The sequence below is a fragment of the Mustela putorius genome, unplaced genomic scaffold (genome assembly GCF_011764305.1).
Source record: "Mustela putorius furo isolate JIRA1106 unplaced genomic scaffold, ASM1176430v1.1 tig00003845_pilon_pilon_pilon, whole genome shotgun sequence".
In the NCBI taxonomy this organism is placed as follows: Eukaryota; Metazoa; Chordata; class Mammalia; order Carnivora; family Mustelidae; genus Mustela; species Mustela putorius.
This window is the reverse complement of record NW_025421998.1, coordinates 65,935,541-65,961,163: the sequence shown is the minus strand read 5'-3', so window position 1 is coordinate 65,961,163 and position 25,623 is coordinate 65,935,541. Positions and strand designations below refer to the sequence as shown.

Here is a 25,623-nt window from a genome sequence, read left to right as displayed (position 1 = left end):
GTTCATTGTGTGGCTTTTATTTCCACTTTTAACACTTTCTTTTCTATTTAAAGAGTCCTAGTTAAGACATAAGTTTTGAAATAAAGGCAATTTTAGATAGGAAACCACTTTACTTACAGTGTTTAATGGAGCACCTTCCAATCAGAGTAGTTTCAAAACAATACATTTATAGACACAGTAATGAGGTGACTTGACCAAGGCCACCATGTTCCCCAACTACATAACTGCACAGATGGCCTTACAGGTCATGCATAGATGCTTTCAAGGTCATACATTCTCTGGGTCTTAAGCATTCTGGCCAAGTCCCTTTGGGTCCTCATTTATCAATTTAGCCAACACCAATTGTGTTACTCCTATGTGCCAGGCACTGTGCCAAGGGGTTGGGACAGTGCCATTATGAAGACAGGGGCTGTCATTAGAGAGCCCTGACTTCTCTACACTGTCCGAGCTCATGAGTATCCTGAGTCCTCTTCCATCAGTAATTGTTCAGAGTACACCTGCTAGGGCAAATTGCTTACCTGGAGTTTGTGACAAATAATGAGAAATACCAAGATGCATCACATGGGGGCACCCAAAATCAAGGAAGATGCTAGGGCAGCTAATAGGATGGGGACAGCCCTGATAGCAGTAGTAACCAGAGAGGGCTTCCTGGAGGAGGAGACATCTAAGCACCGCCTTGCTTGAGAACTTCACGAATATTGCTGTTACAATTTAAGCTCCTTATCTATAAAAAGTGCTTTTTGCCTCCTTCTTCCTTCCTCACAGGCTTATTCAGATATTTCTTATTACATTGGAATGCAGAGCAGGTTAAGTTGAGGGAGTTATTTATAAGAATGACTCATGATGTACTGTATGGTGACTAACATAATAAAAAAAATTAAAAGAAAAGAATGACTCTTAAGGTCCTAGTCATGCCTATTTCTTTGTTTTTGTCATAATTTTTAATTTTAAAAATTTTTTTAGTTTCAGGTGTATACCATAGTGACTCGATACTTAAATATATTACAAAAAGGTCACCACAATAAATGTATCTACCATCCATCACCATACAAAATTGTTACCAGGTTACTGATTATATTCCCTATGCTATGCATTACATTCCCGTGTCTTATTCATTTTATAAATGGAAGATTGTACCTCTGAATCCCCTTCTAGTCATGCCTATTTAGAGAACTAAACTCTAGGAGTCAGAGAGGAGACCGTCATGAATATCCTTGTCCTTTGGATAAATCCCTGAGTTATTTGGATGATTTCCTCATGAAGTCTACCCCTTGTGTCTGGCATTAGAATGCTAACAATTCGTTCGTGGATTAATTTGTGTGTATTAGCCCCAGGGGTGGGGGTCTTAGTTGTGTGCCAACTAAGATATGGCACACAATCGTGTCAACTGTCTTAACCTCAGAGAAGAATGTGGAAGCAGGAGAGAACCAAGAAAGCTGGTTTTTCTGCATCTCCCTCCCCACTTTTGCCAGGCCTATGTGGACAAGGAATAATTCCCATAGTCATTACAGATACTGATGAAATAACCCTCTGGAAACCACCCCTGCAGAAAACCTGGTGCCATTATTCCTGAAGGGTTTAATAACCTCCCCCAGTGATTCGCAGGACAGTGCTAACTAAAGATCAAAATCAAAACGGGACTTACTGCCCAGGGCTCTAGAATTCATTCCTTCCTGAAGACCTAAAATCAAATGCATTGCTTGTTCTTCCAGGCAAGACTCTTAGGAAATAAAGATGTTGATATTTTTGGAAATGAGAATCACTTACCTTACAAATTGTGTGTGTATGTGTTTTTCCCCCTCAGACAAATTTTGGTACTGTCGACTTTCACCCAACCACAAGGTCCTACACTATGGAGACTTGGAAGAGAGTCCTCAGGGAGAAGTGCCCCACGATTCCTTGCAGGACAAACGTAAGTGGCTCTCTTACTAGGAAGATTGAATTTGGGTAGTTGGTTTTGCTTCCTGAAACACTTAGAAATATCTATGCTGCATTACATTCTATTGTCAGCTAACTATTCCCTGAAATACTTATTATTATTTGTATTTATTTGCTGTTTCTGTGTGATGTTTTGACCTGTATGTTTCAAAGAGCCAGTAATTTGCTAATTATTTTAGCCTGACATCAAGCCAGGTTCCAGGTTTTTAGACAGGAATAAGTGTACAAATTAAACCAGGTATTATAGAAACATCAAAATACACGAGGGTGATGAATTAATTTGGAAGAGAAATGAGATAAAATGAACATAACCTCAGAGGATATCCCAGGAAGAGAAACCAAAGAGTGAGAAAACAAATAAAAACACTTTCAGAGAGCCTTCAAAAGTCACATTGACCCTGCATGAGTCATATAAGTGTGTCCCAGATGGAATCCTTACCCCCCCCTCCCCAAGCCTCAGTGCCTTCCTGCTCATCACCTCAGGGCCCACTGAAGTCCGCTCTGGATTGACTTCCTTGCAGCCCACAGCCATCAAAGGCAGTAAGTCACCACAAGTGAGAAATTCCTGATACATTCAGACTCTGCACTGACATATTAGGTGGACAGCCTGGAACATTCTCTCTTCCTCCAGGTTCAAAATGGAACAATCTGGTTTTCGGAGAGTCATTTAGTTCAGAAAGTACTCTTGTTTGCTGTCACAGGAGCACTGCTTCCCCAGCCCATATTACTGGCTCTGTTAGTGGGCGGAGCAGGAAATCTGAAAGGCACAGGTGCAGAGTCTGGGGCAGTGTCTGTGTATCCCTACTGTGGCAGCATTCCCAGCATCTGCCCATAATGAGGACCCTCCCTTCAGGTCTCAGAAAGCCTTCCCCATTCCACCATGGACAAGCTGGACCAGTGGTTCTGAGGGTGGTCCTTGGACCATGAGCAGCATCTTACTAGATGCTGAAACTTACTAGAAAATGCAGATTCTCCAGCCTCATTTCTAGTCCTCCTGAATCAGAAACTGGGAAAGAGGCCAGCAATCTCCATCTTTACTGACTCTCCCGGTAATTCTGATACTTACTCAAAATGAGTACCCCTGAGCTAGACACTGACTGCTACTCTTCTTTTCATGATGATTTCTGAAAGTTGGCTTCACCAGTGAGTAAATATTTTAGAAGAACCAGAAAAAGTGATTTGATGGTAGCTTGACAACTTTTAATTTTGGCTAAAAAAAAAAGTCTATTAAAAAATGAGATCTAACTAAAATTTAATATCACATTCCTTTAATTAAAAAAGGGGGCTCTTGATCATGAAAAACAACAAGAAAGACCTGAAGGGCCTAATCTTGGAATATAGGACAATCCCATCTACTAAATTAAATTAGCTTTATTAAAAAACTCATAGCTGTGTCTTCATTTTCCTCTGTTTGCTATTAACTGGTGAAAACTCACTGGTGAAACCTCCCTCGTGAACTTGGAATTGTCCAGGGGCCAGCAGTTTGGAATCGCTGCTCTACAGTGGTAAAAGGAAGAGTTAAACATTGCTGTTGCTCAAGGCAACCAGAAGTACTATACAAAGTCTTCCATAGTCTCCTTCTTAACCTGTTCAGGAAATAGGGAAAGTGGTGTGGGAAGAACACACACACACACACACACACACAGCTTGATTAATTTTTTTTCTGCACGTGGGCCAGCGAATTTGCTCTCCCACTCACTGGACATATTACTTATCCATATTTTTAGGGATATAATCCTCTTCTCAGTCCACAGATGGACATTTGATTGGCATCATTTGCAGGTTTTATATGCAGCACTCCCCTTCTAGCTAGTTCTGTTGCTTAGGAGATTGGTAGCCCTGCTCCTGGAGAAGGTCAAGGACCAGACAGCTCGTGAGCCTTGTAGGGGCAGCTCCTGGGCTTGCCAGCAGGGTAAAAGTAACTAGCTACAAACCCAGAGTGCTGAAGCCAGGGAGAACCAGCTCGCCAGGGTGGTCATGGAAGTGCAAGGTCAGAGCTGCAAATCTCTGAACAGCTTTTGGTGGTGACCACAGAGTGATGCTGGTTCTGGGAAAGGGTTACAGTGGTCCCTTCTGACGATGGCTCCAAAAACTCTAGCCTGCCCCTTCTTCTGCAGCCTTTGAAACTCAGTACTTTAGAGTTCAAAAGAACTGCTCCATTAACAGCTTACCCACTGCAGGATAAACCAGGACTGCGTACCTGTACAGGTGTATGCACGTGGAAGGGTGTGTGTGTGTGTGTGTTGGTGAGATTGTATCTTTATGCACGTGGGAGCCAGGGAGGGCATGTATTCATATAAAGAAGTAAAGTGGACCTGATATGCGCCTGGGATGAGCAGACCCCTGCTTAGGAAACTCAAGTTGACTGCCTCAGACCTGCCCTTGGTTTGCATTTAATTCCAATTCTGCATTCTGCCCATCTTCTTAGAGCCCTTAGAAGTCATAAACCTCGTTCCACTAGAAAAATGAAATGTTCCTTTAATTAATACCAAGTGCTATCACTCTTGCCATGTACGGTTGCCCTCTCCTGAGACCACAGGGGAAATTGTCTTCCGCCCCTTGAGTTAATCAGTGCTGAATATTGAGATATTGATGAATCAAAGAGTGTAATTGAATCTTCTTAATGCAGAGAGGATGAGTGGAGATTGAGGGCCTCTCCTTAGCTGTCGTCATCCCTAAAGGTTTAGGAAATCTCTTCTCGTATTATTCCTGTTTGGCAGGAGATACCACCCCACATCCCAGTCGCTACATTTACGGGCTCTCATCACCCGCACTAGACAATAGACTCTACAACTTTCCAGCCATGCCCCAGGCCCCTCAGCGCTGCCCTTTGAAAGAATCTAGTCCAAACTCCTCTCCCACATCAAAGGGGACAGGGAGGAGAAGGCTCATCCCCTCACAAGGCGATGAAGTCTATTACAGAGGATGGAGGAACAGCTGAGACAGCAAAGCAAAGTGGGCAGTTTGGGTCACGGAAGCACGCTGAATAATTCAGGTCCCTCAATCCAAAGAGACAATTAACTTTGATTGTTGATAACGAGAATAATTGTGATCAACATTTATTGAGTGCTTACTGTATGCCAGGCTCTGTTCTAAGAGCTGTACATAAGTTACCCTCTCACCAACTTAGAGAGGTAGACATCATTGCCCTTCCTTTACAGATAAGGAAACTGAGGTACAGAAAATTTTAAACAACCTGTTCAGGGTCCCATGGCTAGTAAACAGTAGAGCAGAGATGTCTGCAACCATCCAGCTCCGTAGCTGTGGCTTTTACCCACGACCCTGCACAGCCTAGATGAAAAGCCAACCATGATCCTGCTCTAGCCTTAGGATGTCGTTCTCTGAGCAACTCTGAAGAAGCTGATGCTCGAGTTCCCCATTGCAGACGAGGAAGGTTAGGCTCCCAGCACTTCAGCCCAAAGTGGAACAGATTCAGTGGTCGATCTAGAATTCAAAGCCAGCTCAGGACACCGGCCCCTCCCACTGCTCTGTGCAGCCAAATTAAAAATCGGATTCTTCACTGATTGTGGAGGGATAGGCTCCGCCCGACCCCCCTCTGTGTGGCCACTCTCAGGAGCCTCTATGGAGCTGTGTATACAGCAAGTGCTCATGGCTCACTAGCTACTTCCTGGGGTGGTTTCTGCCTCAGTTTGGCTCCCAGCGGTGAAAACTAACACTATTTTGGTGGTCACCCTTCCTTTTTCCCTTGTATTTTTGTTTTAAATCACAGTTGCTGTGCTTTCCACAGATATTAGCCACCAAAGAGTTTCCTGGAGTATCTAAAGTGATCACCACATCCAGGGCTGTATGCAGCATGATTTGGGGTGCTGACACCTTCCACACATAGGAAGAAGCCATGACCAAGCTAGAAAGCATAGAGTAGAAGAAAAAACTGTCCCAGCCCTGGCCCCCACTATCATTAGTTAGTGCATTGTATTGCACTAACTAATGCATTATGCATAATGCATTATGCATTGCACTAACTAATTATGGCATTGCATAATTTACTTCCTCTCTTTGGGCCTCAGTCTTCCCATCTGTAAAATGGTAGTATTGAATGAGATTCTCTCAGTCTGGCTCAAACTGAGAAAAGGATTGGAAGAAATAAGACCATGCCCCAAGCATTTAGAGGACTTCTAAGGGCTCTAAGAGGAGTGTGCCGGCAGGGCCCCTTTTATTTCTCCTATCTCTGGGCACCACTTCTTTATACTGCTCCCACATTTAAAAAAAAAAAAAAAGCCTGTTGGAAACCCTCGCCTGACTTTGAAGGAGTCAGGAGCCCTCTCTTGCCTCCTCAGAGTGTAGATTCAAGAAACATGAGTCTGATTCTGCTCATGGGAATAGAAAGGACGGCGTTCTAGCCCTTCTGACTCCTAATCTTCCAGTGCATCTGGAGACAAACTATGCAAAGAGCAACCTTTAAAAGCCAGACTGTATTTTTAGAATTTTGTGTTTCCTCTTAGCCACAGTCCTGGGAATAATACAGCAACTTGTCTCCTTGACAGGGGACAATACGTATAAAAAAAAAAAAAAAAAAAAAAACACCAGAATATGTACTGCCACGAGCACAGTGGAAAAGTGCCTTTTCTCCCCTGAAGCCGTCTCATTAGAGATTCTGAAGACTACTCCCACCATCGACTTTTGTGTTCCTCTTGTCCGGTTCCATATGATGGGTTTTCAAAGCCAAAGGGTAACTTAGTATTTATAGACTGTGGAAACTCTTTCTAGTTCGTTGACTGTGTTATATATGATACAACAAAAGACTTTTTCTGCAAGGTACTTGTGACTCAAACTCCATCTGAAGCTCAAGAAGGCTTCTGAATGGGTAGGTTATCTCTTCCACAAATTCATTTCAGTGGGGGAGGCCCAATTTGAAAAGTAAACACAGTCAACCCCAGTTTCCCAGAGTGCCCAAATGTCCCCTCCTGGGCTTGTGAATAGGCAATCACATTGACCACTGAGGGGAATAGGGCTGATTATTGGTTATAAAAAATGGATTTAAGAAGAATTGAAGTCAGTGAAGGGTTGTGGTCAAAAGGAGGTCCAGGAATTATAGGGTTAGAGTTAGGGTTAGGCTTAGAGGCAGGAAAGGCATCGAAGGCAAACAATTATGCCACTCCAGATAGGCCACATTGCTGCGTTATGCTGCAGGAACAAACAGCTCCCAGATCTCAGTGGCTTACTGCCCAGGCCAGTAACATCCCAGATGTTACTGGCCTGGGCAGTGGAAGGACTGTTCCACATGGCCCCTCAGACCAGTGGCTCCTGTGCCATCCCACAGCTGTGCCACCTGGATGGAGCGTGTGGCCTGTTGGGTTTCTGAAGGGAGGCTGGTGGATGTGGGCTTTTTACTGCTTCCTTCAAGAAGGGACATGCATGCCATCACCTCTCATATTTCACTGGCCAGACCTCATCATATGGCCCACCTAACTGCAAAGGTTGCTGGGAAGTGTAGTCTTCCATATGCCCAGGAAAAGGAGGAAAGCCAGATATTGGTCAGCACACGTGATGCCTGCCAATGCAATCTAGAATCAGGACTGCAAGATGAAGGAGCTGACGTGGTGAGACAGACAGCAGGGAATATGTGCAGAGATTCCTGGAAGAGTTCATTTCAACCCCACTTTTCTCTAGGGTTAGAGAAAGCTCTAGGGCTGTCAATAGATTTGAGCAAAGTCTTAGCAATTTTAGGGGACCTGGGAAATGTGAGCTTTTCAAGGGCCTCCCTGTTGTATCATTTTGATATTCTGTATGTTTCATAATTTCATCTTCATCCAAATCTCTCCCCCACAATGCAATTCCTCAGTAAAAGTATATGAACCTTAATTACGAAATCTCTCATCATCTTCGTCATTAAGGGAGTCTGAGGCATTGATTATTAGAAGTTTCTGCAAATCCTAAGTGGGCCCCAGGATTCACAGTCCCTTGCAGGACTAAAAGATTTGGGATTGGAGAGGGCCAGGTGACTTCACAGTTTTAAAAAGTATGGTTCCAAACCATCTTACTGCCTTCCCTCTCTTCGATGCTCTTGACAAGTTTTAAATGTACGAACCTGTCTGCATCTTTTATCTTCCCCCAAGTCCTGAGGAAGACATGAGATAACATCATTTTATCTAACTTCATTATTCTCAGGATCTCCAAGATAAATACCAGCTACCATTTCCCTATCAGAAAATAATGTTCCCTTTCTTTAATTGAGTTTGCTTTCGTTGTCTATAAAATAGGGATTTATACACACACACACACACACACACACACATACACCCCTGCCTCACAGAGTTGCTGTGAAAATTAAGGAGATGGTAGAGAATGAGAATTTGGAAATGAGTGTTCAGATCCAGATCGATTTTTTTTTTTTTTTTTTTTTTGGTAAGGTTGCTTCTCCTTGTTATCCAAAACTCAGAATTGAATAGATGCAACTGCTGTAGCAAGAGATAGCAATGTGTCTGAAACACCAGGCGTTGCTCCTGGCAGCAGAAACTAATACCAGTATTAGTACCACTGGTGGTAGTATTATTACTGCTGATTCTGATACCATCACCTTTACACAACGATGATGGGTTTTTCTAAGGGATTTGTTTTAGTGAACCGGATTCTGCTTGTGAACATAGATTTTTCTCCCAGGGATGCTTTTTAGCAGAATATAAGAATCCATTTTAGTTTCTAGGCCTGGGATTTTGCCTCACTTCTCTTTCTCTTTTTACCTCTTTTCTTTCCCTATGTTGCAGTAGTTTCAGGAATGACGACGGTGTTCGCAGACTCCGGGCTCAGCCCTGCTTCTTTCCTGTCATCTCCGCTCTCCCACGGTGTAGTGACTTTCATTTTCTCTTCTGAATTACAGTGCCGGTGGCAGATATCAAAGCGGTGGTGACGGGGAAGGACTGCCCTCATATGAAAGAGAAAGGTGCCCTTAAACAAAACAAGGTACGATTTCCAAATTGTTGCGAACAGCGCAATCTCACGGAGCAGCCAGAAACGGCAGGGGGCAGGGGGGCGTGCCCAGCCCCACGTTAGGAGCAATGCGCGTGTGTGTGTGTGCGCGTGCATGTGCATGCATGTGCGTGCATGTGCGTGCATGTGCGTGCATGTGCGTGCTTGTGCTGTAGCACGTCACTTGCTCAGCTCTCCTTTTTCCTTTCTTGACTGCTTTTATACCCCTTAGCCTTATGCTTTCACTGATCACTTTCAAATCCCTTTCCCCCACCTCTTCCATTCTCTCCCTTCCTGTCTCCTGACAACCCTAGAAATTGCCTCCCCACTGTTGTCACTCAGGCCGCCCTCAAGCCCGCTCCCCTCATCCCCACCCATTCTTTGGGCCTCTCCTCACTTCCCATTTATGTTCATGCTCTTTCTTCCCTGACTTCCACTCCAGTCTCTTCCATTTTCTCCTGCTGTCCTTACCTTCTTGGTAGCCTCCAGAGTCTGTGTGAAGCCTAGGAAAGAGGACTCAAAACATTTTAGAAAATTTAAGGGCGTGGTAGCCTTCGGCGTCATGGAAAGTATGTGAAATAACTCAAACCCTTATTAAAGGGGAAAATTTCCCCCAGAGGTGAATATTGCTTAAATCATCTTCATATCACAATATTTTTCACCCTCCCCTCCTAGTTACCAACCAGGTGTTGATCATAACCGCCAGGGCTCCATACTAGAGAGTGTGGGAGGAGGCGCTCTCTGAAAGGATGGAAGAATTTCCTTTGCCCCCACTTTGGAGGTATTTGCCCTTGGAAGGGCCACCAGGGAGCCAATTCTTTGTGTCTACCTCTTGCATCTTGCGATACACAGTACCCATCCATGAGCAAAATTATCTAGATAGATCTGGGTGCTCCAGCCACCTTGGTAGAAAATACCCCACAGATCAGTTATACTGTAAAAGTACTACTTAGGAGGATAAACATACTATAAAGATACTGGTGAGAAAACCGACAGCAAGATCATTTGTTCTTAAGTAACATAAGTATAACTCACCTCAACTCAGTGTGAATTCCTTCTTTGTCAAGCCTGTCACAGCACTACCATATAACACACTTAACTGACAAGCACACTGATACAACAGTGTGCCTCAGAGTCTGTGGGTCACCTGTTACACAACATTTCTCTCTTGTTTGTGATGTGGGGAAATAGAGTTTGTACCACTCATCAGATTTCAGAGGAGCATCCTTAACTATACCAGCAAGGTCCCAGTCTTCATGGTTTGCCTCCTCAGCCACCTGACACGCAGAGCACAGTCTCGGGGAGCACTGGCTCAGCTCAGCCCCATCGTTCTAGAACACTTGGAGCTGAGCAGGAAACAGAGTGGGGAAATTGGCAGCAACAAGAGTTTATAACCCAGAGAAGGCCAGGAAGGGTGTAGCTGGCAGCAAAACAGACTGCCAGGACTCATGTGCTCTGAGTATGAATGGAGAGCATTAGGTAAAATACATGTGGAGAGACTGCTTTCAGTTCCAACATGTAAGGTGCTTGGGAATTTTCACTCCTATCCTTATAGTAAGAAGAAACTGAATAAAGTGAAAGTCAACAATTTTCTTGGACCTATCCAAGAACTGAGGTTGCAGGGCAAACCACCACCCTGGAATCTGGAGAGTCAAGGGCATCCTGAGAGCCATAGCCTGATCTGCTCACTTGATGCAGAAGCCGCAGGAGCTAGAAATCACAGGATCCCTTAAATGACAATTCCGATAAATTGCTGTAGGCTGAGTGTGGGTTAGTGTGAGGTTGAGAAACTTGGGGTTGCAGTCTTCTGGGGAGCATACTTTCATGGGTTTTACCTACTGTAACCCTAGCAGATTCTCACAGTGAAGAACTGAAAAGGACCACCCTTCATGTCTCTGGCAGGGAAAAAGAAAGAGTAAACATGAAATATGCCAGAGCCTTCTCCATAACAAGAGTTCTGTCCTCCAGACCCCTTTTTCCTATCTAGGGCAAGAACATTTCTCCCATTTCATCTCATTTTAGCCTTTCTGTCTCAACCATGGTGTTGGGGGTAGGGGAGACATAGTTGAGTCAGAGCCTAAGGAAATTGATAGGAAACTCTGCAGCCAGGCCACAGGGGAGAGGATAGGAAGGGAAGTCTATACCATTTGAGAAGGTGAAAGCCAGAAGATACAGAGCCGCTAAAAGATGAAGACTTAATTGGGAAATTATCGAATGCTCTTCTTCACCCATACCCTACCAGTACACTAATAAGACTCCAAGATAATAAAACATTGGATTAGGGCAGAAAGATCTGCAAAACATCAACTGTCTCTGAGGAGGAGTACTTAGGGAATCCCAGAGTCAACAGAGGAGATGAAAAACGGGAACACTAGAGGAATTTGAAGCCTCTGGAATTTATAGCTACAGCAAATATTGAACATATCCCAATTCCTTACCAGATTAACATACATCGTCACCATAAGGGTCTGTATCTCTCACTTCCTGTTGCCTAACATAACATGTCTGGATCTCAACAAAAATTTTAGGCATGCCAAAAAGTAAGAAAAAATAGCCTGAAGAAAAGAACAAAGCAATCATCAGAACCAGACTCCATTATGACAAAGATGCTAAAATTATCAGACAGAGAATTTAAAATAACTAGATTATAAATGTCTTAGGCTCTAATGGGAAAAGGAAACAACCTGAAAGAACAGATAGGTAATGTAAGCAAAAAGGCAGAAACTCTAGAAATGAGTCAAAAGGAAAGGCTATAAATAAAAGTACTGTCACAGAAGTGAAGAATGCTTCTCCTGGGTTTATTAGTAGAGTTGATGTGGCCAAGGAAAGGATTAGTGCCTTAAAGATGAGTCAATAGAAACTTCTAAACTGAAACAAAGAGGGAAAAAAATGAAAACTCCAAAGAACTGAGAGACAATTGCAGAAGGTATAACCTATGTATAATTAGAATACCAGAAGAAAAAAGGAATGGTGCAAAAGAAATATTAAATCAAGAATGGCTAAGCATAGTCCAAAATTAATGACAGACATAAAACCACAAATCCAGGAAATTTAGAGAACATTAAGCAATATAAATGTGCAAAAACAACAATAACAGCAACAAAAACCTCACCCATAACACTTAGGCATGTCATATTCCAAATGCAGAAAACCAAAGGCAAAGAGCTAACAGGATAAATTCCCAAATCCATTATTACATGGGGATTTCAATACCTCTCTGTCAGTAATTGATAGATGAAGCAGAAAGAAAATCAGTAAGGATACCGATGACTTAGAACAGCACCATCAGTCAACTTGATCTAATTACCAGTAATAGAAAATCCACCTGACAATGCAGAATATGCATTCTTGTGAAGCTCACAAGAGGCATTCACCAAGACAGACCACATTCTGGGCCATAAAATATATCCTAACAAATTTAAAAGAATAGCAGTCATACAAGCATGTTCTCAGGCCAGAGCTGGAGTTAAGCTAGAAATCAGTAATAGAAAGATAGCTGGAAAAATCTCACCAAATACTTAGAAATTTAAAAATACACTTCTACATAGTTCAAAGGAGTCTCAAGAGAAATTACAAAATAAACTACATGGAGCTAAAATGTAACATCAAGATGTGCAGGATGGGGCAAAAGCAGTGCTAGAGGGAAACTTATAATATTAAACACATATCTATTAGAAAAGAAGAAGTATATAAAATCAATAAAGTTTCCACCTTATGAAGCTGGAGAAGAGCAATTTAAGCCTAAAGCAAAGAGAAGAAAAGAAATAATTAATATCAGAGTTGAAATCAGTAAAACTGAAAACAGGGAAAATCAACAAAAGCAAAACTTTGTTTCTGGAAGATATTAATAAAACTGATAAAATTCCAGCTTGACTAACCAAAAAATCAAACAAACAAAAAAGCAAGAGAGAGAAGAGAGAAGACACAAGTCACCAATGTTGAAACAGGTGTGGAGATGATGATCTCATTGACGCATGTGACACGTGTGGGTGGATGTGGCCTTCCTGTGTCAGATTCCTCTCCCTGTAGAGGAGACCAACAGAACAGAGTAAATGACATTTTCCAATCTATTTTTTTTTTTGTCATGACCTTCATGGGAAAGTGGATGGATGGATGGATGAATGGGATACACTGCTATAAACATAGAGATATGTTAGCAAGTGGAGGCTCTTCCCTGGTATTACTAGTCAAGATGTTTCAGTCACCCCCTGCTCTTCCAGGCTACCTTGAAGGCTGAGATAGGCAGTATCTCCCCAAGCCTGATGCTTTCATTGCCTGTACATGAAAACCGATTGTCTTGCAAAGTTTCCAGCATTCATACACCTGGTTCCTCAGGCAAAACATCAAAAGGCAGAAAGGAAACCCATGGTTCTAAGACTTTCCTGCTTCAATACCCCATACCACACCCCTTCTTCTGGTACTCCACAGGCCTGCTGCTCCCTATCTCTGGGACTTCTGGTAGAAAAGGGGATTATCTGCAGCTTAAAAAGAGAGCTGACAAAATGTGTCCACAGGAGATCTGTCGGTACATGGTAGTGGGCAGTAACCAATGTGTGTTACTGGCTCTTCAGACAGTTTTTCCAACTAGTGGGTAGGGTCTGACATTTTGTGCTATGGGACTTTGGTTAGTTCAATTGCTGAGCAAGGCAGACTTCAACATTAACATCCATAAGGGAGACACCTCGTTCATAGCAATACATTGGTAAATGATCAGACTTCTCACTCGTTCTGCATCTGATATACTGGGTACTGTCCAAGGTCCTAGGAATAGAAAAGGAAAGGAACCAATCCGACCAGGTCTCACTGATAAGAAATAGGAATGTATTTCACATAGCAGAAGCTTCCATCTCACCATGTACTGGAATCCAGCTTTTATTTTTCTAGTGTGTTCATGAACCTGCCATAAGAAACAGATTATACTAGAAGCTAATGTTCTAGCATCAGCTTGAGAACCCTGGTCTTAACGCAAAGGGCTTTTATTGAGATTTGCTTCATTTCATACTCATGTGAGATTGAGTATCTTCTTTCTATCAGGTCTGTGCCAGGAGCTAGTAATTCAAAGATAAATACAACCTAGCCCCTAGCCCCGGGTGTCTACTAGATGTAAGACTCATGTGCCAACATGCAATGATAATCCAATGTTGTCCACTTCTAGGACATTTAAATACAGAGAGAGCCTGGGATACTTGAGAAAGGCTCCTGGAGGAAATGGTGTCTGAGGTGGGTTGAAAAGGAATTGCTAAGGGAGGGAAAGCAAGACGAAGACTTTCTAGGAAGAGGAGAGAGTATGTGAAAAGGTACAGGGTGCTTCCAACATAGGACGGAACATCCTCTGATTGAGAAACATTGAATTCAGAGTATAGGATTGAGAGACACAGAGAGAGGACTGAGAGAAGAAAATGGGTTGGAGAACTACTGGCTGGTAATGCTAAGACAGATTGGGGCCAGAAAGTTATAGCTGCCCAAAGAAGGCAGTAGCCTCTATTATTTTATGAACTACATGAGTGAGTAATTTTTGCCTTCTAAAATAGAAACTCAAACTCACAGATCTATAGATGAGCAGCCGTGTATTACAGCTATGAAATCTACTGCTATGCCTATAGCCATATTAAGCACACTCACATGCCAAGTTATATCCTGTGTTTTTGCCCTCAAGATGACCTGAGGAGATGGTAGAGAACTGACACAGCTCAAGAGAATGCTGGGAAAAATGGCCAAACGGGACCTTTCACCCCAAAACAATATAAGGAATGGCAGCCAGCGCCTATACTAAAAATATGTTGCATAGGACTCTTGTATTCAGTCTCTCATTTAACCCCTGGAAAATGGCAGTCTCCAAAACAAGGTACTGTCCATGCCCAGAATTTCTCTGAGCCTCCCCTGACCCAGCATGCCTTGTCATTGCTTGCAGGCCCCAGAGTTGAGGATGGGGTCAGAGACCCCACGGCATGATTGTGAGAGATGGGAATTAATGGAATAGAGGAGGAAAATAAGGAGCTCCTGAACACAATTTTTCACGGAATTAAATCCAGATGGAATAAAAGACCTTAGGTTGTGAATAGCAAAGCCCCAGAGCATCAGATGTCTGAATGCTGTGGAGTGTGATGAAGCCCCTGAGGGGGACACTGCCCCAGATCCGTGACCGCTCCGCTACTACCTCCTGGCACCTCTGTCCCTCACAGACGGTTTGGACAGGTGGCAGCTTCTAGAGTGTTAGTCCAAGAGGTGCCATCACTCCCAGCTCTGTAGCCTCTATGCTCGAAGTGCTGAAGAGCTGACCTCTATCAGTGACTCAATGACAACAAGCCAGGAACGTCAATAAAACTCATTATAGGCGATAGCAGCCTTTAATGCAGGCGTGTGGATCAGAGAATTAATTCCTCCCACCCCTCCCAGGCAGCTTTGGTGAAATGAAAGTGGGGATTGACATTCTCACGAATTTCCCCTTTCCTGCCTGTGTTTATCAGGAATCTAGGTCATGACGACTCTGCTCCTTCACGTCCTCACTGGTTTGCACCTTAGGAGGGCAAAACCCAAAGTTGGCAGGCCCCCTCCTTTCTCTCCCTTCTACGAGCCTCTGCAGGAGAGAAGGTGTCCCAAGGACAGCCACACGGACAGTCTGGTCTCAGATGACATCAACACCTAGTCAAGAGGCTGCGTCTGAGCTCTGATGGTGTTTACCCTGGCTGTCATTAGCAAGGGGCTGATTCATGTGACTGCCTAAGCAGAGCGCCAGTTGTCCAACCTCAGCCCAGAAATCCATTCGTGAATTTCACCTCTGAAGGTCACCTAGGGCCATCACCATATACTGACAGGTCATTCACAGCAAAGCCCATCCTTTCCTTTTTCCCCATCTCTCAAGCAGGAGTCAGAGAGTTTTCCTAATGAATGATACTGAAATTAGTATGAAATCATCATTTATGTCAGTGTTCCTAATCTAATATCTTTATGAATTTTCAAGATCAGAGCTTATCATTTTATTGAAAAAAAATTTACATTTAAAAAAAATAATCACCTATGATCCCAGCCCCTTAACATAATTATTTTCATTTCCCATCATTTGCCTCCAGTCTCTGTCCACAGGTAGACATTGTTCCTAAATGTGATCAGTATGTAAATAATGTTCATTTCTCTTGATTTTTGTCACTCAAGATCAGATCTTCATAACTATTACACTAAATGGCTGGCTGAATATATTTCTCTGTTAATTTGTGATTTCTTTAATCGTTTACCCAAACTGGGGAAGACATTTATTTGGTTCTCATGATACATTCTTATAGGTAATAATGTGTGCGGTGTTGGCTTGCTTTTCAGTTTTTTAGAACTAATCCCAGAAATGGGATCCCTGGTTCTCGATATGGATTGCCTGACTGTTTTTTGTTTGTTGGTTGGTTTGTTTTAAAGATGACACCAAATTATGATGCCACTAGTAGGGCCCATGACAAACTCAGAGTCCCAAGAGAGATGCCAAACTTAATGAAAAAAACGTTTTGGTTTGTTTTGTGAACTCTTTTTTTTTTTTTAAAGATTTTATTTATTTATTTGACAGAGAGAGATCACAAGTAGGCAGAGAGGCAGGCAGAGAGAGAGGAGGAAGCAGGCTCCCCACTGAGCAGAAAGCCCGATACGGGGCTCGATCCCAGGACCCTGGGATCATGACCTAAGCTGCAGGCAGAGGCTTTAACCCATTGAGCCACCCAGGTGCCCCTGGTGAACTCTTTTTTAAAATATCATTGATCTTCACTGGGAAGGCATGAATAGAGGCCCGAGGAAGAAGTAACGAAAATGAGGAGAGAGGTAGTTTGCGGAATAGCCCCCATTCCTGACTTGGCCTTCTTTCCTTCACTTACTCCTATTTCTGGCAGGGTAAGGAGGCTGAAGGGTTTGAGATACTGGTAGTTCTGGGCTCAGAACAAGAGCTGCTCCCTATTAATGAGGGGGCAGCTGGAGGCGAGTCAGACCCAGACGAACCCCACGAGAGCCCAAATAGCCAGATGGTTGACTGTGTGGGCTTCCAAGTAATGCTAGGCCTTCAGAGTTCACCTGGCAAGAATTGTTTAACCCATTTGAAAGTCTGAAATCTGGAGCCATCTTACCGGTCTGCTTTCCATCTTCTTCCTGGAGCATTCTTGCTGTGAGTTACTGGCCAAAGGCAAATCCTCTGACGGGTGTTAGGCAGAGAAGTATGTGGAAAGATCTGCCCTCTAAGGAATTATGCAGTCTGTTTGTGTTGTAACAATGCAGAGCATGGATACACTTGGCCCTTTCCCTCCAGATTAGGGGCTTTTAAGGTGTTGAGATGTTCCATGACTGTCTTCCAAAGGTTGTGTCCCACTAACTGCTCAAAGTGATAGAATAATCATTGTCCCCAATAATGCACAGCACATATAATTTGAGAAGGATATTTTAACATACATACTAGACATGACATTGAGTGTTTCAGCCAATGTCATACAGCTACAGTGAAATGACAGTCACTTACTCCTTGGCCCTTTGGGTCTGGCTCATAGCCTGCAGGTAGCAAATGCTCACCAATGAATGAACCCATGTATTCTAACATTGGGCCCTTGCTTAACCTTTATACTCTGTAGCCTCTGGATAACATCTAAGTTTTATTTAGCCTTTGCCCCATAGTACTTCAAAGAGCAAAGGACCTAAAGATAATGAGTTCACCCACAAGCCTCATTGGCTTCCATGTAGCTTCCATGTTTTAGGAAGTTCATACCCCTATGTCTGTTTGGGGGTGATCAAAGATAGAGCAGCCCTTAATATGCTGGTTGGGAAAGAAGTTACTATTTCTCAGGTCTCCCTAGACCTAGAAAGGAAAAGCTAAAGGAAGAAGACTATCATGGCTTTGGGATTATGGCTTTGGACAATGATTTAACTTCTCCAAGCTCCTTCCCCTACAAGAGGAAAGATCACACTTGCTACAAGGATTATCTTGAGAATTAAATGAGTTGGTTCATGCAGACCTCCCCTAAATAGGAGGACGTGTGCTGTGAACCTTGATAAAAACAAAAACAAAAAAAACCACTCCTTCCTCCTGTCAGCCTCACTGCTGCCTCTCACATCTGGACTCACTCTGTGTTCGATCCGCAGCCACTTGTACCTGCAGAACCAATGTGGCCCTTTTTTTCAATGTGGTGTTTTCTCTGATTCCTTGTAGGAGGTGCTTGAACTTGCTTTCTCCATCTTGTATGACTCAAACTGCCAACTGAACTTCATAGCTCCTGACAAGCATGAGGTAAGGGTCTCAGTGGGGTTAATTTGTGAGAGAATGTCACTTTTTCCTCTTGCAAGAAAAACAAGCATGAGAGAAATATTGTAAAGAAATTTCACTTAGAAAAAAAAAAAAAAAGCCTGCCTACGAAAAATCGTGAACAAAGAAACATCTCATTGATTTCGAATAGAATGGAAACTTCATTTTTTTTAAAAAAGATTTTATTTTTTTATTTGACAGAGAGATAGAGATCACAAGTAGGCAGAGTGCAGGCAGAGGGAGAGGGAGAAGCAGGCTCTCCGCTGAGCAGCAGTGAGCCCAATGTGGGGCTTGATCCCAGAGCCCCGGGGTGATGACCTGAGCCGAAGGCAGAGGCTTAACTCACTGAGCCACCCAGGCACTCTGAATGGAAACTTCTTTAAAAACCACCAGTTATCACATATTCCGCCTCTTACTAGCTTGAGCACGAGTTCATGGTAAAGAAAGAGAAAGTACAAATGCTTCAGCAAGGGCATAACTGTCAACCCTAAGGAAGAATCAGCCTTGAGGAAGCTTTGGTTTCCATTGAATATTGGATTTTGAATCAGGATCTTCCCAAGATAAACTTGTCTCTCTTCTTTAAAACATTGGATGAAGTAGGTTTTCTACCATGTTTCCTTAAGTTATTTTAAGAGATTCAGGGCTGTCTCTGCTGTTGGAATTTTATTTTTAAGATGATTTTATTCCTTTTTGACATCTTGTTATATGTATAATTTGTTTTTCTTCTTGAAGCACGCCTGTCAGCTATATTTAAAATATTTAGCATAGATCTAGGAAAATGTATTTGTAAGGTGAAATACAGCTATGGTTGATGTAACTCGTTCTCTTGTAAATGAGAGCCCAGCATTATGCTCCAAACTCTTTATTTTTAGATACCATTCAAATTTTTGTTTTACATGTGGTTGCATAAACAGCTTTTAGAAAGGAATGGAACATTTTAATAGAATCTGACTTTTGTTTCCCATTTCCCCTAGGAGACTCTGCTCATTTAGAAGTTATTCAGTATCTGCTTTTCACTGGTTTAGAGCTTTTGAATAAAATCGTACATCCCAAAGAGAGAGGAAAGATTAGATGCAAATCCTGCATTTAGAATGGTGCTTAAATGTAATTCTGTGTTACTTGACATTTAGTTTGCAAAAGGGTATGACTTTGTCTTCATCTTTCTGAAAATAGATACTGAGGCCTACTGCTTCTCTTTTTAAATAAAATTGTGGTTATATACAGGCAGGCCACCGTATTAAGACGGAGAACTCTGGATGTTATTTAAATCTAGGCAAGGCTGTTTTCTCCAGGGTGCATTAATTCCAGATAAGGACAAATGTTCTCCGACTGCCAAATTTTTATTTGTAACTGCCACCTTTTATTGATACGGGGAGGTGAAAAATGCCATACACTTGTGAACACTTCTCATTTCTTCAGCTCTCTTTCATATGTATTACCTCCTTTTATTTGCATAATCACTCAATAAAACAGGAAGTCCTATTACAGCTATCTTCATTTATCATATAAGGAGAGAAGCCTCCCAAAATCGAATACCTCTATATTAGTAAGGATAATAGTAATTGCAACTAGCCTGGATTTCTCTCTGCCAGGCACCATCCCGTGTCTTGTGGATGTTCACCTCACTTAATCTTCATTATACCTCTGAGAGAAACAAACTATTATGCCCATTTGATAAAGGAGGGAAATGAGTCACAAAGAGGTTAAGAAGCCTGTCCAAGGTCAAACTAGTAATAAGTAATAGAGCTGGAATTGAAACCACGGAGCCTTGCTCCAGGGTCCCTGTCTCCTTGGTCCCTGCACTGTGTAGCTAGGGAGGCAGGAAGCTGGACCAGACCTCCCCACTTCCGGCCTGTGCCCGTTGCCCAGTGTGGGCTGTTAATCACCTCAGGGCCAAAGTGGCGCCATCTGTACCCACGCCGATGCCCAGTTGCCCCCCCCCCAGCAAAGCAAATCCAGAAAAATCATTTATTTGTAAATATTCCAGTGTGTCTCTCTAAATAACAGTGTCCGTGTTGAAACCAACTACAGTACCATTCTCACAGCTGATTTGTTAACATTTTGATACCACCATCCATAGCTGGTTTTCAGACTTCTCCTCTTGTCTCCTTTGAGTGTTTTATTTCTTCTACACTTTGTTCAGATCAGCATCCAAATAAGATCCATGCATAGCAATTGGTCGACAAGTTTCTTCGATTTCCTTGAATCTATAGGTTCCTCCCTCTCTCTCTCTCTCTCTCTCTCTCAGGAGCATCTGTTTGTGCTCTTCTTCCTTGCATACCATTCACTGAAAAAACCAGGTCAGCTGTCTGGTAACCTTGCTGAGAGTCTAGATTTGCTGATTATAATTAGGTGTATTTGTTCACTGTGGCCACTGTCACAAATTACCGCAAATTTAGCGGCTTAAAACAACATAAATGTATTATGTTATAATTCTGGAGGTCAGAAGTCTGATGTAGGTCTTTGGGGGGCTAAAATCAAGGTACTACCAGAGCTGAATTCCTTTTTGGAGGTTCTAGGGTGAAAATCCATTTCCTTGCCGTTTGCACGTTAGAGGCCACCAGCATCCCTTGACCATGACCTCCATTCTCCCACAACTGTGGTGGTTGAGTCTCCACACCACCTCATTCTGACCTCCTCCTGCATAGTCAAAACTCCCCCTCTGTCTCCCTTCTCTTGCTCAGGCCTATCCTGTTTCCCTCTTCCACTTTTAGGGACCCTGGTGATTACATTAGCCCAGCTGGACAATCCCAGAGGACTTTCCTATTTGCAGATCAACTAATTAGCTATTTTAATTCCCTTTGCCATGCACCCTAACATACTCACAGGCTCCAAGACACGATCTCCCTTCAAAGGAGGGTGTTCTTCTGCCTACTGTAAGCTGCGCTGTTATTTCACGGTTATCTGTTTCCCGTGTTTCCAATTGAGTGGTAGTCAGAGGATTCATCTAGTTGAGGCTCAACTTTGAGCAACAATGATGTTGTATTCTCCCATGGTGTTTGGTTGTCTCTCTTTGGGGGATGTTAGCAGCCATTGGTGATTTTGGCCTAGATCCTTGGACCCATTAAACATTGGGAAGGTTGATACCTCAATTTGGTCATTCCTTCTTCTTTATTAGTGGAAAATTGGCCCCATATTTCAGGCTATATAGTTTATATGGAATAGGGAGGATAAACCCTTGACCATCCTTGTCATTCCTCAGAATAACACACGTCTTCCAAATGAGGACAGCGAGGTGGTTTTGGTATTTGAGCATCGTTATGAAGTAATGAATTTAAACATATTTGTGTTTTAATGGGTTGCAATGATTGTCATGGTCAGTGTCCAAATAATCCTGTCTAGAGAAAGTAGGAGCACCTTCTGGTTGGCTTCTAAGCCCTACTGACATGACCCCAGATGTCAACTTGGGTCATCTTGGACCCAACTTGTAGTCATGTTGGACTACATGACAACCTGTAGTTGGACAACAAGTTGGACAACTTATAGTCATGCTGCTATTACAAAATATGCCTGGTTTATCTGCCTTTTCTCCATGGAGCCATGGTCCCTTCTGGTAGAAAGTGGTATTTAGCAACCAGAATCTGGCCATTAGCTGTGCATACTATTACTTGGTTAGTCATTATTTTTAGACCTTTTTAGAGGAAGAGCTAGAAGTTACATTATTTCTTTAAAGATAAAATACATTTTAAGTTCATTTTGATACTTTGAACTCAGATTCAGTCCTACCGAGTTTTTATTTATTGGTTGATGTACTCTTTAATAAAATTTTCTGGGCCTGCTGCTTCTCAAAAGAAAGGCATCACAGAAGTGTTGCTGTGGGTTAATCTGTACTGGGAAGCTGGCCAGAACTGGGATGTCTGTACAAAAAGCAGTAATCCCATGACTTAGGGATTTACGGTCAAACAGCGTTAGAGCCGGAAGGGGCCTCAGAGCACATGGAGTTCAGTGGCCCCCACATCTGGAAGCGTATCAGAATTAGCTGGAAGCTTTTCTAAGTAAAATTTACTCACCACAGATCTACAAGTCAGGATCTCCAGGGTAGAACCTCAGTATCTATTTCCAGGAAGGTTATTTATGTGGAAAGTAACGTTTAGAGGAGTTCAGAATCTGTCTAAGGTATTCGTGCAGACGGGAGTACTTGCAGACATCTCTTAGCGGTCAGCTGGTGTTTAGATGGGTTCAGTGCTTTGGCATTGAGATTACAGAGCCAAAGTGAAGTTCTGCACTTCAGGGCTGCATTACCCAGACACACATCCTCGGGGTATACCAACGGTGCATCTCCTCGGCTTAAAAAGTCCTGCCACAGGTGTGCCTCATGGGAAGATTCCAGATCGCTGTGGCTTAGGGTTTGTAAAGGGCTTGCAGTCCTATAGTACATTTTGCTTGAGATCTGCTGTTATGCTCCAGGTAACCACAGTGTAAAGGACAGGCTACGTATAAGGTCTGGAATTGTAACTTGACCCATTGAGGGCAGAAGAGGGGGCAGCAATCTAGAGCCCATTCTAGAAGGAAGTCTAGTCTGACGGTAAGAACAGAACAAATGCTATCACAGAGACCCTACAGAGGACTAGGAGATCCTAAAAGGTGAGTGGAGCACAACATCCAGAACGCAGGCTGCTCTGTCAGATGCTGGCAGCGGAAGCCAGTTCGGCCAACACATATCTTGGCTCTAATGCCAAGGCCCAGGACTCTTAAGAGGGAGAAGGAGAAGAGCAAAGCAGGTCCTCAGATAAAGGAAGCAGATTTTCTTTCTTCAAGGAGTCCACAGTCTACTGGAGAAACAAAAGGCATGGTCAGTTTTAATGAGAAAGGAAGAACCAGTTCTTAGATGAGTGCTCCGGAGGGCTTTTCAAGATCAGTGCTGTCCCCAGGAACCAGGCTTCCCAGACCCAGAGGAGAAAAAAACCTGGAAACTCGAGACTGAGGGGGAAGAGACAGGCAGCCAGTCCACCTCCCATGAAGATCAGCCAATAATTTTAGCCATTTTGTCCCCCAGACACTGAGCAGCAGAATGTTATTGCCCAGCCCTTTGCAGAGAAATGCTGGGGTGGGACTACCATTGGCTTCAGGCTGAGAGCCAGCTGTCATCGTGAGTGTTAAGAATCCAAAAGGAGAGGCAGAGATTAGCCACTAGACTAGGAACTATGCTTGGAGTCAGGAAAGAAGCAGGCTTGACTTAAAGATGAGTCCGGGCGTGGTAGGATATGTCCAACCAATAGCTTAAAAGCAGACTCACTGGTAGAATGTTGGAGGTGTGATGTTGTGAGGTCACACAGAACTCAGATCCTCCTGCTGTTACAGAAGAAGCATCATTTGCACTGAAGAGTGCAGGTGCACTAGAGTTAGATCACCTGAGTTCCGCTCCCGCCCACTCCACCTGCTACCACGTCCCTCAGCCTCTCGGCACCTCGGTCCTCTTACCTGCAAACCAGAGATGTCAACTTGATAAATTGGTGATGGAGGCAGAGCACTTAGCATAGAGCCCAGCACATGCTGAGTGGTCATTTTTAACTACTGTCACTACTCTGATCATTGTCATCAGTAGTCAGTTACCCTTGTCACCTCCTTTTCCACCAGTACTGTATCTGGACGGATGGGCTGAATGCGTTGCTGGGGAAAGACATGATGAGCGAGCTGACCCGGAATGACCTGGACACCCTGCTCAGCATGGAAATCAAGCTCCGCCTCCTCGACCTGGAAAACATTCAGATCCCCGACGCGCCTCCTCCCATCCCCAAGGAGCCCAGCAACTATGACTTCGTCTATGACTGTAACTGAAGGGGCCGGGCCCAGAAGCGCCCCCCTCCAAAACTGGAAAATCGAGCTAATGGGAGAGAAGAATGAAAACACACCCACGCCTTGGAACCCTCTCGCGGTCAAGAGAAGCTGTGGGTCAACACTGTCTTTGGCCTCGCCTCTAGCCCCAGCATTCTTCTGCCCCTACCTGGCGTCTTGCTCACTGCCCTGATTCTGTTTCTAGACTCCATTGCTTTAGATCACTCCCCACTGCTGCAGTCTCCTGGTGGGAGCAGAGCAAAACCCGCCACCAATAAGAGAGCCAAAGGGCCCTTCCATCCGGACGCCCTGCCCAATGCCCAGCAGGCACATCCTCCCTCCCTGGAGGGGGCAAGCCGGCAGCACCAGACTGCCCCAAAGCCTGCCCATTAGACCGAAGGGAATGCCCCAGTGCTTGTGTCTGGAAGAAACAGCCTAGCTGCCAGAGAAGACCAAACACCACCTCCTCGTTCCCCTTCTCTCTGGAGTCCGCTCACATCCCCAGTTCCCTGTGATTCGAAATCTGCTTTCACATCCCTTCCCTCCTCTGTGCAGGCCTTTGCCTTGTGCTGTTCCTCTCTGGTTCCAGGAGCAGCAGCAGCTTCGTCAGAGCCGTGGCCGCACCGGGTCTCCCGGACCCAGTCCCAGGTCCCGTGCCCACTTCACGTCTGCACTGTGACCGTGACCAACCTTCCTTCCTCGCCAGCTAGTCTTGGGTGTCCTCTCTCTGCCCCAGCCCACGCCTGCCCTCTTCGGGCCTCATAACCTCCCAGCCTCTTAGCCGCAAGCACAGATGGTGAAATCAGTCGTCATCCCCATCTCTAATATACTAAACCGAAATGCCTCTGTGGCAGGCGGCCCCCCTTCGACGGGTTTGGTGTGTTTGGTGTTAACCTTCTCCTGGGGACTCTGCTATAACACGGACCCTCAGGATGGTCAAGCTGTCAGACATCCAAGTTTACATCATTGTAATTATTACAGGTATTGACAATTTGCAAGGGTTGGGGGTTGGTTGGTTGTTTTGTTTTATTTTTGTTTTTTTTTTTTTTGCTTTGTTTTTGTACAAAAGAGTCTAACATTTTTTTGCCAAACAGATATATATTTAATGAAAAGAAGAGATACATAAATGTGTGTACTTTCAAGGTTTTTTTTAATTATTTTAATCCTAAACATCTTCCTGAGAATAACATTCCCTTACACATGCTGTGGAATAAAATGAATTGTGATGAGTTGGGGAGCCGGTGTTTTGATTTGGTGACTTGCTACTTGCCGTTTGGTCTTTAGCATCGCTCTAGAGCTTGCCAGCAACGTTGCTGGTCCCACCCCAGACCTGCAGAATCAGGGGACTGTTGCACACAGCAACTTTTGAGAAGCGCTGGCTTAGGGGACTCAGCCACGGCTAGGTCACCCAAGACACTGAGCGTCGGTAAAGCACGTTCCTTCTAAGAAGACCATCTCAACTCACAGCATAAGTCAGACCCACTATGTGAAAATACAAGTATTTATTTTGCACTGTTGCCTTCCTGACAGGGACGTTCCTCTTTTCTTCCCCCTCACCATTATAGGATGTCCAGAACTGACCGAATTAAACACATCACACTTTGAGTGAGCGCATTTAACCATGGAAAACACTGCAGCCCTATGGAACAGAAATAAATTCAGTCAAAAATGAAATAAATCTAACCACGAATTAATAAGATACGGGTCAGAGCCCCGTAAAGGAT

The 25,623-nt window shown here is 43.7% G+C and overlaps 1 protein-coding gene across 12 annotated transcripts in view; it reads left to right on the top strand.

Annotated features, from left to right (window-relative positions):
* Nucleotides 1–25,128, top strand: part of ELMO1 (engulfment and cell motility 1) — a 520,745-nt gene extending 495,617 nt beyond the window's left edge. For 11 of the 12 annotated variants that reach the window (XM_004741958.3, XM_004741959.3, XM_004741956.3 and 8 more), the window contains 4 exons: nt 1,805–1,912; nt 8,777–8,859; nt 18,032–18,109; nt 23,702–25,128. In XM_004741958.3, coding sequence (XP_004742015.1) covers nt 1,805–1,912; nt 8,777–8,859; nt 18,032–18,109; nt 23,702–23,902 — 470 coding nt within the window. In that variant the 3' untranslated portion in view covers nt 23,903–25,128. The remainder of the gene's footprint in view (nt 1–1,804; nt 1,913–8,776; nt 8,860–18,031; nt 18,110–23,701) is intronic. The other variant, XM_045089495.1, reaches the window with a different exon arrangement.
* Nucleotides 25,129–25,623: the final 495 nt, after the last annotated feature.